Source organism: Calonectris borealis, chromosome Z (genome assembly GCF_964195595.1).
Source record: "Calonectris borealis chromosome Z, bCalBor7.hap1.2, whole genome shotgun sequence".
NCBI classification, from domain to species: domain Eukaryota; kingdom Metazoa; phylum Chordata; class Aves; order Procellariiformes; family Procellariidae; genus Calonectris; species Calonectris borealis.
The window spans coordinates 47971051-47983892 of NC_134352.1; the positions used below are offsets into that span (position 1 = coordinate 47971051).

General features: G+C 40.4%; 1 protein-coding gene across 2 annotated transcripts in view; it reads left to right on the forward strand.

The window, feature by feature from the left end:
• The first annotated feature begins 297 nt into the window (after positions 1 to 297).
• The window catches only part of RORB (RAR related orphan receptor B), a 37135-nt gene continuing 24590 nt past the window's right edge, over positions 298 to 12842 (forward strand). The window contains exons 1-3 of one of the 2 annotated variants that reach the window (XM_075136700.1): positions 298 to 378; positions 4736 to 4877; positions 8554 to 8955. In XM_075136700.1, the coding sequence (XP_074992801.1) occupies positions 4865 to 4877; positions 8554 to 8955 (415 nt within the window). In that variant the 5' untranslated portion in view covers positions 298 to 378; positions 4736 to 4864. Of the gene's footprint in view, positions 379 to 4735; positions 4878 to 8363; positions 8956 to 12842 lie in introns of those variants that run through there. The other variant, XM_075136699.1, reaches the window with a different exon arrangement.

The following is a 12842-nucleotide window of genomic DNA, read 5'->3' on the forward strand; positions in this document are numbered from 1 at the left end:
AAATTAACAAGTGAAAACAAAAAAGGAGAATATGAGGAAAAGCTTGCTAACCATGAGATATCTTAAATTGTTTAAGAGTTTTGTGGGGTATGGTAAAAACTACATCATGTGAAGCAATTAAAATTTGCCAAATTAAAACATTCAGAAACACACAGTACAAAACAAAGCAGTTTTATATTGTCAGGGGGGTGAACAGGTTATCTACTGTCTAGTTTTTAAGCTATTCATTTGAGAAAGAAAGAAATGAAATAGAATTATGTACTCAAAATATTTGTCTTGTTTTCCTTTTCAGCACAAATTGAAGTGATACCATGCAAAATTTGTGGTGATAAGTCCTCTGGAATACACTATGGAGTCATCACATGTGAAGGCTGCAAGGTATGAGATTTTAATACAGTCATCAGCATCTGCATTAGCCTCAGGCATCTGTGTACAATAATACACTCTTACACTTTTTCAAGCAAGTGGCGCCAAAAGCTGTAAAACCTGCTGCTAATATAGATGTTTCATGCCTAATTTTACTAGTTGCTTTCTTTTTCATCAAATAGTCTTTAGAGTTACCTCCTCATTTGAAACATGAATTAATAACTTCTGATGCAGTATAAGTGCTGATACCGAGGCTAGCAACTGTAAGTCACACCTGTTCTACCGTAAATCAGCTTGAGAGATGGATTTCTTATCTTGTTTCCTATACAATCCATGTAGCATTAAAAGTTATCGCGGTATCTCAGTTCAACATCTTAAAAGCCTACAGGTGTCAGTTTGGTCCTATTTTATCCCCTTTGTATTCTCTGCAGGCCAAATTGTAACCTCAAAAAAAAAATTCCTTACATTATGAGTAGTGTAAAAGGATCCTTTGTCTTCTTCCTTATATGCTCCAGCACGGGGCAACTGCTGGGAATTGGACGTTAAAAAAAAAAAAGAAAAGGCAAAAAACCCTTCCATGTTGCTTAGTCATATTAATATAATATCCCAGGCATTAGTTCAAATAACACAAATCAGACCCCAAGCCAAGACAAGAAAAGCTTCAGTTTTTAACTTTAAAAATACTCTGTGATTTTATTATCTAAGGAATTATATCGTTACTCTTGGAAAACAAGAATTTCCTATTACATGTTAGTACTTCAGCTTTGACTGTAAGTGTGAAATTGCAAAGTTGGAGAGGCAGCATCTCTGATTTCCTCTATGTGGAAACACACAAACTAATACATTTGAAAGAGGGTGCATATTTGTGGAGTGAAACAGCAGGTCTCAATACTCAATACTTTATGGAACTTTAGAACATTTGAAAAACCTGAAAGTTTGGGTGCACCCATTCCCAAAAGAAAGCTTTTACTGTCAACACATTGAGAAGTAACATAGTGTTAAAGATCAGATTTCTTTCAGAAATGTTAACAATTGTAAACGGAACAACCCGCAATGTGTCACTGTCTTATTGTGACACTGGACTAGAAAATAAGCATCTTCTTATGATGATCACATGAAACAGGATTAGACTAATTGATGTGATACTTCAGAATTGGCACAAAAGCTACGGGAGAAAAATGGTTTAAGCAGAAAAACAGTGTCTTGTCTCAGTACTTAGCGCCCACAGAGCAATTAGGGGTAGAGTCTCCTGTAGATGTGATTAGGGTTAATGCTGGCCCTTGTGTGTGCCTCAAGAGGAGATGGTACCCCTCAGCTCTGTGTGTAGGCTGCTTATTGAGATAAAGAGCTTCTCTTCCACCTACGACAGTTTTAACCCTAATGTTTTTGTGCCCGTTTTGCAGTATCAGATCAATTAGTCTAATCTTGGTTTGTGTGCCTGTTGTGAAAAAAGATGTCAATTTTCACATCGGGTCCGATGGGAGGCATCTCAGACTGTCAGAGCTCTCTTTTAAGGTAAGCACTGTCTCAGGCAGTGCAACTCTGCTGTTCATTGCCCAGCAATTAATAAGTATTTGCTCAGTCCGCATACTAATAACTTGTCATTTCTGGCTCCTTTTGTCTGAATGTGTTAGAAATCTGAATTAATTAAAAGGGAGACCATGTGTGGAAGAAAGAGGTGAGAACCGCTCCACACGCATGCACACAGGTTGAGCCAGGCACCAGACAGCCACAGCGTTTCAGGACACAGCATCCAAGGATTGTACTGCCAGTGGCCGTGCTACAAACTTCAGGGAACAGGGAATCCTTTCACTCTGTGTCCCTACATTAGCTATGCCACTGCAAATGCATATTATAAATGCTTAAGTGACATCATAAATATTACTGCTGTCCCGTGTTCATGCCTGCATATGCTGAATAACGTGTTGGACCCACTGAAGAAAATAGTGGCTCTGCCACTATCGTCACTGAAGGTTTCCATCCTGTCTGTCTCTGTGGCTCCTTCTTTTGCTGAGAAGCCTTTTATCATCTCTCCCGCCTACCTCCAGAGCAAAGCATTTGCTATCACTCTTTTGTCATGATTTAGACAGTAGTTCGCATGACCGTTTCTCTTCTCAGACTGACTGTCGATGATGGATAAAGTGAGTTATTCAAGATGCAGAAGGACTTGTTGTCAGTGTTGGGAATATTGGGAAACTTGTCTTTAAGCCTCTAGCTCCTCAGTAATGAACTGCATCCTCCCTCTCTCAAATGGAATTATTCTCAGTAAATATAGCCAATATTATATAAAGATCCCCCAAAAATGAAATGAAAGGATTGTCTGTACTTTGTAAAACAACATTTAGATCTTATGCAGGAGAAAGAGAGTACAAAAGTCTCAGAAAAATAAATTACCTGCTGTAGATTAATTTTATTATGTAACCTTTGATTTTTTCCTAAGAGGGGCAAAGAAGGAACAAACAAATTCTTCTGAGATGAGATCAACATTAATGAGGAAAAGCAGCACTACAGGATAAGGCACAGTCAATGCTAGATGGTTCTGTGGGGTTTTTTAACTTTATTTAATTCATTTGTTCTCTCAAATCCATATCCACATAGGAGCTGCTAAAATCTAAACCTTTAAACCAGAAAATCCTTTGCATGTTAAAAACAAAACTGGCTGTAAAGTTCAGCAAACAGAGTAGAAATGTCTGCAATTAATGTCCATTTAGTCTTAAATTAAATTCCACTCCACAGTTTCAGGAAAGTTTTGGTTAGCCAGGATCGGATAAGTCCCTACCAGATTTTTTTCTGAGAGTTCCCCTAAAGGATATCTGTGTTCTCAAAAGTGCAAATCATAAAACTTAATTTAGTTTTTAGATGTGCTATAATCACTGATAAAACCAGCATGGGCCGGATGAAGTGGGCCTTTTTATGCTCGACCTCAGGAACAAGCGCTGCCGCTGTCCTTGATGGGACACCATGCCTGTCACCTGTTGTCACTGACACCCCACACCATCCTCATTGGGTTCACCAGCACTTGAGTGAGAATGCAGGCACTACATGTAGCAAGCGAATTGAGCCTTGTTACTTCCCCACTCTCGTTCCCTCAAAACACACGGCTGCCGCAATTTCTGGTATTACCGTCTGTCAGCCTGGGCGGAGATAACACTGGTTTTGCCTGAAAAATGAAGTCAGCTCTTGCTTTCTGGCTCCATTCAGAGCTGTTTGCAAACCAATCCAGAAAGGCACGACCGCTTTGGCATCACTTCTGGTGACTAGTGTAACTGCAGTAATGATGTTTTCTGCCCTTTTTCTCCTCATGGCTTCTTGTGGTGGCTAGGTTGTCCTTCAGCTCTCCCAACACACAACCCTGCAGCTGCCTGCGTCTAAAGATGCCAACGTGGAACTTCTCTTCATTGTTTCTTTCTCTCTGGACTTGGTGTCCTTCCTGTCTTTTATTTTTCAAGAAAGAAAAGAATATCATAAAATGCTCTCTCTCCCTCTCTTCCTCTCTATAATCCTCGCCCCCTGGTTTCATTCCTCTTGTCACCTCTGCCATTTCATATCACTTCTACCATAGCGATACCTCTCAGTGTCGTTCATAGCAGCTGGGAGCTCGTAAGGCATTAGGTATGGGTTAATACTCTCCTCCTAGCCCTTTGGTCTTTAGCCAAATAGCCCACAACTGGCCAGAAGAACCTTCTAGGAGATAGAATAACTACACATTTCTACATAGATAAAATGGATAATGTTATATTCCATTGAAATGGAAAATGTCATTACTTTCTCATGGTAGTGTCTAAAGGTGTTGCTTTCTCCATTGTGTGTTGGCTTTACTTGATACAGTCATTAAATCCTAGTGCTTTTGTGATGCTTGAATTTGAATTACTTTTCACTCCTGAAGTGTATGGTCCTTCCAGATCAGATCAACATTTGCCAGGTTAAATTGAACAGCAGATTTCAGCTTCTAATGCTATGCATAGCCAGTGCTGGTTATAATCAGGCTCTTTCATTACAGCAAGAAAATAGTCAGAACAAGTACTTTTAAGTCATCTGTTTATAAATGCTGATAAGCTTTTCCTCTATTAGGAGTAAGTGTTAGATGATACATGGTCGTTATTGCACAATACGAATGCCTTCTGTAGCATTATTGTTTGCGTTTTAACAAAGTAGAATTACATTCTTTACAAAATAAAGCACAATTCTCCTTATTATAAGTAAATGTTCTTTAATTTTACTTTACAAGGCCAACACATCAGCAAAGCCATAGCGTAAGTAGCATTGCACTAAATAAGAGTTTATTGTAGTCATTTACATGGTTCTGTATGTGTGCGTGCACTTATATGCACATGGTAATACTCTCTCTCTCTTGCTCTCTTACCTCTAGGGATTCTTTCGGAGGAGTCAGCAGAACAATGCCTCCTACTCCTGCCCAAGGCAGAGAAACTGTTTAATTGACAGAACCAACAGAAATCGTTGCCAACACTGCCGACTGCAGAAATGCCTTGCCCTGGGAATGTCTCGAGATGGTAAGGAGTCAGATTCCTGCTTCACGCCTAAACCCTTTGAAACTCTTCTTCACTGCTGACTGTCGTGGTTTAACCCCAGCCGACAACTAAACCCCACACAGCCGCTCGCTCACACCCCGCCCCCCCCCCGGTGGGATGGGGGACAGAATCCAAAGGGTCAAAGTGAGAAAACTCGTGGGTTGAGAAAAGGACAGTTTAATAGGGAAAGCAAAAGCCGTGCAAGCAAGCAAAGCAAAACAAGGAATTCATTCACTACTTCCCATCGGCAGGCAGGTGTTCAGCCATCTCCAGGAAAGCAGGGCTCCATCACGCGTAACGGTTACTTGGGAAGACAATCGCCATCACTCCGAACGTCCCCCCCTTCCTTCTTCTTCCCCCAGCTTCATATGCTGAGCATGGTGTCATACGGTATGGAATACCCCATTGGTCAGTTGGGGTCAGCTGTCCCAGCTGTGTCCCCTCCCAACTTCTTGTGCACCCCCAGCCTGCTCGCTGGTGGGGTGGGGTGAGAAGCAGAAAAGGCCGTGACCCTGTGTAAGCCCTGCTCAGCAGTAACGAAAACATCCCTGTGTTATCAACACTGTTTCCAGCACAAATCCAAAACACAGCCCCATACAAGCTACTATGGAAAAAAATTAACTCTCTCCCAGTCAAAACCAGCCACTCACTTACTTAAACTCCCTGCAGATTTCTGGAAAGAGAGGAGAAGCTTCTTGCTTTGTAATGCATGCACTGTGAGACACGGATCTTTGCCATTCAGTTAACAAAGGAAGCTATTTTCATGGGGAGGGTGGGGAAATCACAAAATGGAGAGCAGTATTAGTTTGGAACAGAAAGAGTCAGAAGTGAAATGTGTTGTTCTGATCAAAAGCACAAAAAGGTCACCTCTAGGGAGGTGGATATTTGTTCCAGTTTAGATAACCTCTTATATTAAACATTAACATTTATCTTAACATTAAATATTGATGTGTGAAAGCATCCCTTTCCTTAAGATCTCTAAAGGTCTGTGACAGCAAATAGGCAGTTAAGAAGAAATTTACACCTTGATAGAATTAAGGGTTTCTCTTTGTTTTATCTGTGCACTTGATCAAATATTTTGCATTGCTAAAAAAAACATTTCTTTTACCTGTGCATTGTCCCCTGTCCCTGTCTGGGTCTGTAAAAGAAATGTTTCATAGTTTAGCACTGAAAATGGACCTACGCCAGAGGAAAGCTCCACAGTGTATCCAATAGCTGTATCCTTCGGCTCTTACAGAGCTCTGGTCCACCTTGCAAATTGCGGTGTGAAGAGCCGTGATGGGCAGGCTGAGAACGTGCATCACACCAGAGCTGCAGGCAGTGGGAGGCTTGGGCAAGGCTGCCTACAGCTGACCTGCCCCAGTCACCACTGCTTATGCAGGGCGTTTCCAGCTCACAGATATGTTTCAAAGGGCCAGGAGGTATGAGAATAAAACGTTCTATTTTTGAAGGCAGGTTATATTAATTTTGATTGCCTGGCAGCAGTTTTCTGTCTTAGAAAGTTTACACAAAATGTGTCATTTGAAACTAACAGTCATTGATGGAGAAGCTACTTAAAGAGCTATTTCTTTAGATGGTCCACAGCTTATAAACTTGTTTAAATTTGGACTGTAATAGGTCTTTTCCTACCTCAGTGTGTCTCATGTCCCACTGAAACCACTTGCTCACCAGTCTCCCCAGTTTGGGAGGGGCCTTGCAGTCTAACCTTTAATCCGTGAACTCCTTTTGGTCTTAGCATGCAGTTTACCTGATGCCTTAGCTCCTGATTCTTCCTGGAGGAGAATGAAGTAGTAACATTTCAGTAATTTAACAACACATGCTTTCCTTCTAAAAGTAGTATCTTCCAATGATTTGAGGTATCACAGGGGCATTTTAATGTGACTGACAGCACTGTGTTCCCAACCTATAATTCAGGGACCACTGCATACAGACAAAGGGAGTGATTCTTCTGACAGCATTACTTTCTTCTGTCATTGTTTATGTAAGGATGTTTATACTTAATGACGTTAAAAGCTCTTGCAAGTTTAAAATAGGCTGTATGGATTTTTTGAACAGAGAAATTGAATGTGATTTTTACCTCTCAGCCATGTAACAGATTCATTTTTATCATGCGGAGGCAGGATGCTAATTGACAGCAGCTGGAGAATCCAATTAATGAATATATAATGAGAATAAACAGTGGGTGTTTGTTTTTATTACTGAGGCTTTAAATTTGAAGAAAATACACAGTTGCATTTTTCAAAATACAGTCATTGTGTATTGTCCGTAAGGGTGTGCAGTGCACCATGGACTGATTTCAGGGGCAGGCTGTGTTTGTGTGAGGAACCTTGCAGCCTGTGTGAAGGGCTGCAAGTAAGCTGAGGTTAGTGACAAGAAAAAAAAACCTCTTAGTGTAAAAAAGTGCAAATAAATTGAAGAGGCTGCTATCTCCTTGGCATTCTGGCACTGCCTTTTCATATTGCGCTCTTCCTTTTCAGTTCTTTTTCCTGACTGAAGATTTTCACATTCATCCACATGTGTAGGCTCAGACTCTTCTGGAGGGCTATAGCTGAACTATGGGGTAGCAAAAATGAAAGCCAAGCCTATCCTGTGCTAACAAATGTGATGATTCTGAATTGATCCCAATTGCAGAGGGACTGGAAGTACTCAGCATTGGAAAATAGGCCTCACAATACATAGAAATTAGTATTTCCAGAGCAATGTCCTCTTATCTGTTATCTGATAAATTCTGCTGAATGTATCCCGCATTTGGTTTAGAGCACAATTAACAACTTCCTCTGCTCTGAGATCCCAAGATCTAGCCCAGTAGAAAGCCAGAACTTAGAGAGAGATGGGAGGAGGGGGTGGAGGAAGATAATCAGCTATGACCCACTGTATATGCAGGCTGTGGATTTACTCCTCCTAGTTCCACAGCAATCAGCCTATCGTTTTTGAAAATTTCAATCTCGGTGTAATGAACCCTGTTCCTTGGGAGAGTGGTTTGCACACTGATGTTTTCCTCCCTTTCTCATCAGAAGGAATGAATGGATTTGTGCATGGAGATTATGTAAATTGATTGTGTAAATCCCTGAGACTTTCCTCTGTGGAAAAGATGACATTCATTTGTGCTGTTTACCTTCAAATCTGTTATTTTCCTCTAGGTTCTAACTCTAATCTGTAAGATTTTTCTTAAAAAGTGTGAAGATAACACCCCATTGAAAGGATGCGATAATAGGGCTTTAGGGCTTGTTTTCATCCAGAGTACTAATCCTGTTAGTGCACTGTTCAAAGGTTTGTGAAAAGTTGGTAAATCACATGGGATATGAATCTACAGACTGTACATTTCATACAGCTCTGGGTTGTTGTTCAGTGAACACTGAGATATAAAAGGATGCATGGTCTTTTTAACATTCACAGTGTGAAGTGAGTTGCTTGACTGAGGCCCTCCTGTCAAATAGGAGTCATTGTCGTCACCTTGTAAATCCAAGCACACACTACTTTTTCCTCTGTGAGAAGCATATGGTGTAAAGCTTTGCATCCTCTCTCATTTCCACAGAAAAAGACAAGTTTCCACAGCAAACGTAACACTGAAAGTAAATATCAAAAGAGTGGTGGGATTGAGGGGAGTCAAGAAAAAAATGAAAGACAACAATGGTTTGCACTGTGCTTTGCTTTTCAGCTGTGAAGTTTGGAAGAATGTCCAAAAAGCAGAGGGATAGCTTGTACGCTGAAGTGCAGAAGCACCAGCAGCGACTGCAGGAACAGCGGCAGCAGCAGAGCGGCGAGGCAGAAGCCCTCGCCAGGGTTTACAGCAACAGCATCAGCAACGGCTTGAGCAATCTGAATAACGAAACTGGCAGCACCTACTCAAATGGGCACGTCATCGACCTGCCGAAGTCTGAGGGTTATTATAACGTGGATTCTGCCCAGCCTTCCCCAGACCAGTCTGGGTTAGACATGACTGGAATCAAACAGATAAAGCAGGAACCTATCTATGACCTCACCTCTGTACCAAACTTGTTTACCTATAGCTCTTTCAACAATGGGCAATTAGCTCCGGGGATATCCATGACTGAAATAGGTAAGGAAAATTCTTATTCCTGTAGTATAATGTGTATATGTAAGGTGTCCTTATTAAAATATTATATAGACTTTCCATACACAGGTACACAATAATTACATGTTCACACATGTGTGTATGTGCACACACATACAGGGAGTAAAGGAAAGAAAATCAGTCTGGCAGTAATTGACACAATATCAAGGCAGTTCTGTTTTTATCAAAATCTGCAAATTATGCAGTTTCTTAAACTCAGCAGTTCATGTTCTGTTTATGAAATAGGAGCGCCAAAGCAGGTGATGAATCAATCAGAACCAAGTGATAATTAGTAGCAGGGAGCTTGTTTCAAATGAGCTCATTACTAGCAGGGTTAAATGATCTCTTCAGCCAGCCATCCGTATTCTTGTCAGCATCAAAATCCCCATGGCAGCTAATTCTAGGGTATTTATTGTTCAAAAGCACCAGCTCACTACTTCTGGTGTGTGGATGTACATGCAGAGCAAGTTCACTGAATTCATGAGATGCACAAACTCTGAATGTAGTTGAGTGGGTGCCCCTGCTCCTCTGCTTGAATGCCCTGGAGAATCTGTCACTTGATTTCTTCTTTGAAAATTAGCAAAGAGACCTCTCTGTGAGACGAGACAGTTTGAAAGGCAACGGCTAACAGTGGTTCTTCCCTAAGAAGGAATTCTGTTTATCTAATGCCTCAAGTCATACCTCTCCAACGCAACTGGAAGTACTACTTCTATTATAAAGAAATAACATGAAAGAAGATTGGCATCCTAATTAGGTACTTCCCACCTCAACAAGTGAAGTATGCTGAGTCAGTTGTGGTTGAGAATATAATCAAAGGATAACACTTCGTTAATGGAATTTAATTAAAAAGAAAGAAGAAGGGGGAAAAAAAAGGTAGTATTCAAGAGCACCCGCAACAAATGAATTCATGTCATATCAAAAAAACCTCTATAGTTCTGGCCTGGCCTTGCTGCCTCATGGATGTATACTGAGATGTGTAAATGTATGTGTGTACTCAGACCTGCTGAGGGCCCTGGAGATGTGGCATGCACTTGATATATATTGCAGAAAGGGTGTATGTAGTAGTTACTGTCTGTAAAAAAATGAAGGTGCAGCTAGAATCTGTAGCATGTTTTCTATCCATGGATGCTTATGTGCAGGAAGCTGTGTAACAAATTGTGTGCTTTACTTGCAAAATGGTCAGAGAAAAGTTATGCTTTTCTGCCACTCTGTTTAGTGGGACATGTTTTGTTATCACTTTTGGCCTAGGCTGCCCTCCAGTGAAGTCCTACACCCACAGCATAGCAGTACAGAGGATTAGTGAGGAACATCTGCTCCAACTTCCCTCTTGGCTCCTGTGGCCATAGCAATATTACTCATGTGCAGCTTGTGCAACCCTCAGTCCTGCAACAGTGGTTCACGGTACTCCAAACCAGCTGAAAGACAATTTAAACACTCATAAGAGCTGTTTCTCTGCAGCACCCTGTACCAAAGGGGAATGCTCCCAGAGAAACTCAGAGCAGGTACCAGAAATACGACAATTCTGATAGTCCATAAATTAGGATTTGTGCTCAGTTACAGAAGTGAGCCCAAAGAAAGAATATGGCCATGGGACTATATCCTTGGTGGCTAAAGGTTCCTACTGAAGTCAATGGGACCTTTTGACTCATGGACCTTTAGAGAATCATTTAGTTTGAACTCTTGCAGGATTGCTTAGAAATAATGCATCATTCTTAAATTTTCACCCATTTTTTTTCTCTCCTAGCCCTAAACCAGCCAGCCCTAAATCCACCCCACATTTCTCAGTCTTTCATCCTTTGTGTCATCTGGCCACTGCTCCCCTTCAGGAGCACACAAAGCAGGGAAAACCCCAGAGTGCAGGGAGCAAGACTGTTTCTGAGCTGACAACGAAATTCAGGAGCTGGGATTTACCTCTCTTCCTTTTGAAATTGGAAGTGGGGCTCCTAAATTGCTAGGATTTTACCCAAACACTGTTGTATGTCATTTGTGGCACCTACAGCAGAGAAGTAAGGGTGTTAGTGAGAGATAATATAATATAACAGATCAGCTGACACAGCTGAAAAAATGGAAGAGATGTTCCACAAAATATTGGGATTAGTGCACAGGCGAATGATATTTTCAGTGTTTAAAAACAAACAGAAAATGCCTCTCAATGCTGCAGTGGATTGTTGGACCATCTGTAAAGCTGTAATCTTGCAGGCAAAGCAGGAAAACTCTAAGCACTGGGATGCATTGATTTCATATTCCAGTGTGCTTAAATTTGACCGCAGCATTGTATCTTATTCACTCCAGTGAGATCTAGGAATAGATCATGTTAAATAGAAGTTACTGCCTTAACCATTAGATGAAATCATAGAGAATATATAGGAGATGGAAAAGCTATACTGCATTGATCCTCATGCCTGATAGAAATTTCTTTATACTACCTTGTCTAGTGATATACTGAACCATTGCTTTAAGTATCCCAGATCATGTTAGTTCTTTTCCTCATTGAAGACTTTATACAAGACTGAAATTTCCAGTCTTAGTTTTCCTCTGGTATTTATATTCTTCCAATATATGTATTTTTTAAGCACAACCTCACTTGCCACTTGCCTGATCTTGAGTGCAACCTTCTTAATTTTTTCCTCATAAATGAATGCTTGAGACTCCTTCCATCCTTGAGCTCCTAAAAGTTGCTGTAAGCTCTCCAAGGGACAGACTTCTTCACAGGCAGCCCAGAATGAAAGTAGTCTTTGCAGCTTCTGCATCACATTCTGTAATGTATAGGGCAGTTTTTATTAAGATACCTCTGACTGCACATTTGCAAGTTTGCATCTCATTTTCTCTGTCTTATTTTTTTAACTTTTTCAATCCTGTTACGTTATGTTTCAGTCCTCACTGATGCTTTGTGACTTCTTTCAATGTAGAATTATCTCTTCATTTAATTAGCATGCTGTGAACCCTCTCTTTCAGATTATTAATGAAAATGTTAAATGCTTGTAAAACAAGTTCTAACAATGGTCTCTGCTGCACCTCACTAAACAACTTGCTGCAATTGCATAAATTACTTTAGTATTTACTTTTTGCTTGCTATGCTTGTAAGGTTCTCTCAAAAATCCAAATAACAAGTCTTCTTTTCCCTGTCAGTTTGATTCAGTTGTAAAATTAATATTACCTAAGATACTCTAAGACATAATTTACACATTACTTACATTCTTTTCTTCACATGTTAATTTTCTATTTCCACCAAAAGGAATCAAAATGGTCAGGACTACTTTGATCTTTAACAGTTCTATGCTTTAATTTGAATGTGAAAGTGCTCTTTTTTCTGAACATACCTTCATCTACAGTAGACTTTGTTGCAGAAATGGAAATTGTTCAACTTAACAGTGTTGAAATTCAAAATTTTTACACAGTAAATGTTCCAACACATAATATTAGAATGGCACAGCAAGCAAAATATAGCTTATCCTGCATTGCATGCTTACTAATATCTCTAAATACTGTACCAGGGAACAGGTGTAGGAGAAAGAGGTGCTGACAAATTAAAGTTGTATAGGGATCCATCACACGTATTTAGTACTAGTATATTCCTCCAAATGAGTCAAGGGTATAAGTGCACATTATCTGGTCGCTATGAAAAGCAGGATAGGTAATGTCTCCTATGGAAGAGAGGGCTAAGTATAAGAAAGAGCAGTTTCAGATACAGACACAAATTTCTCATCTAACTGCCAGAGCTTAGGAGAGAAAAATGGGATAAAATCAGGTAATTCCCCATTAGGCAGAACTGTGCCTTAGGCTCAGCCCTGGTCAGTATTCCAGTTCCTATTACAAAAAGAAACTCAAAGCATGAAGAAATCAGTCCAAAGCTTGTAAATAAGCATACAGGA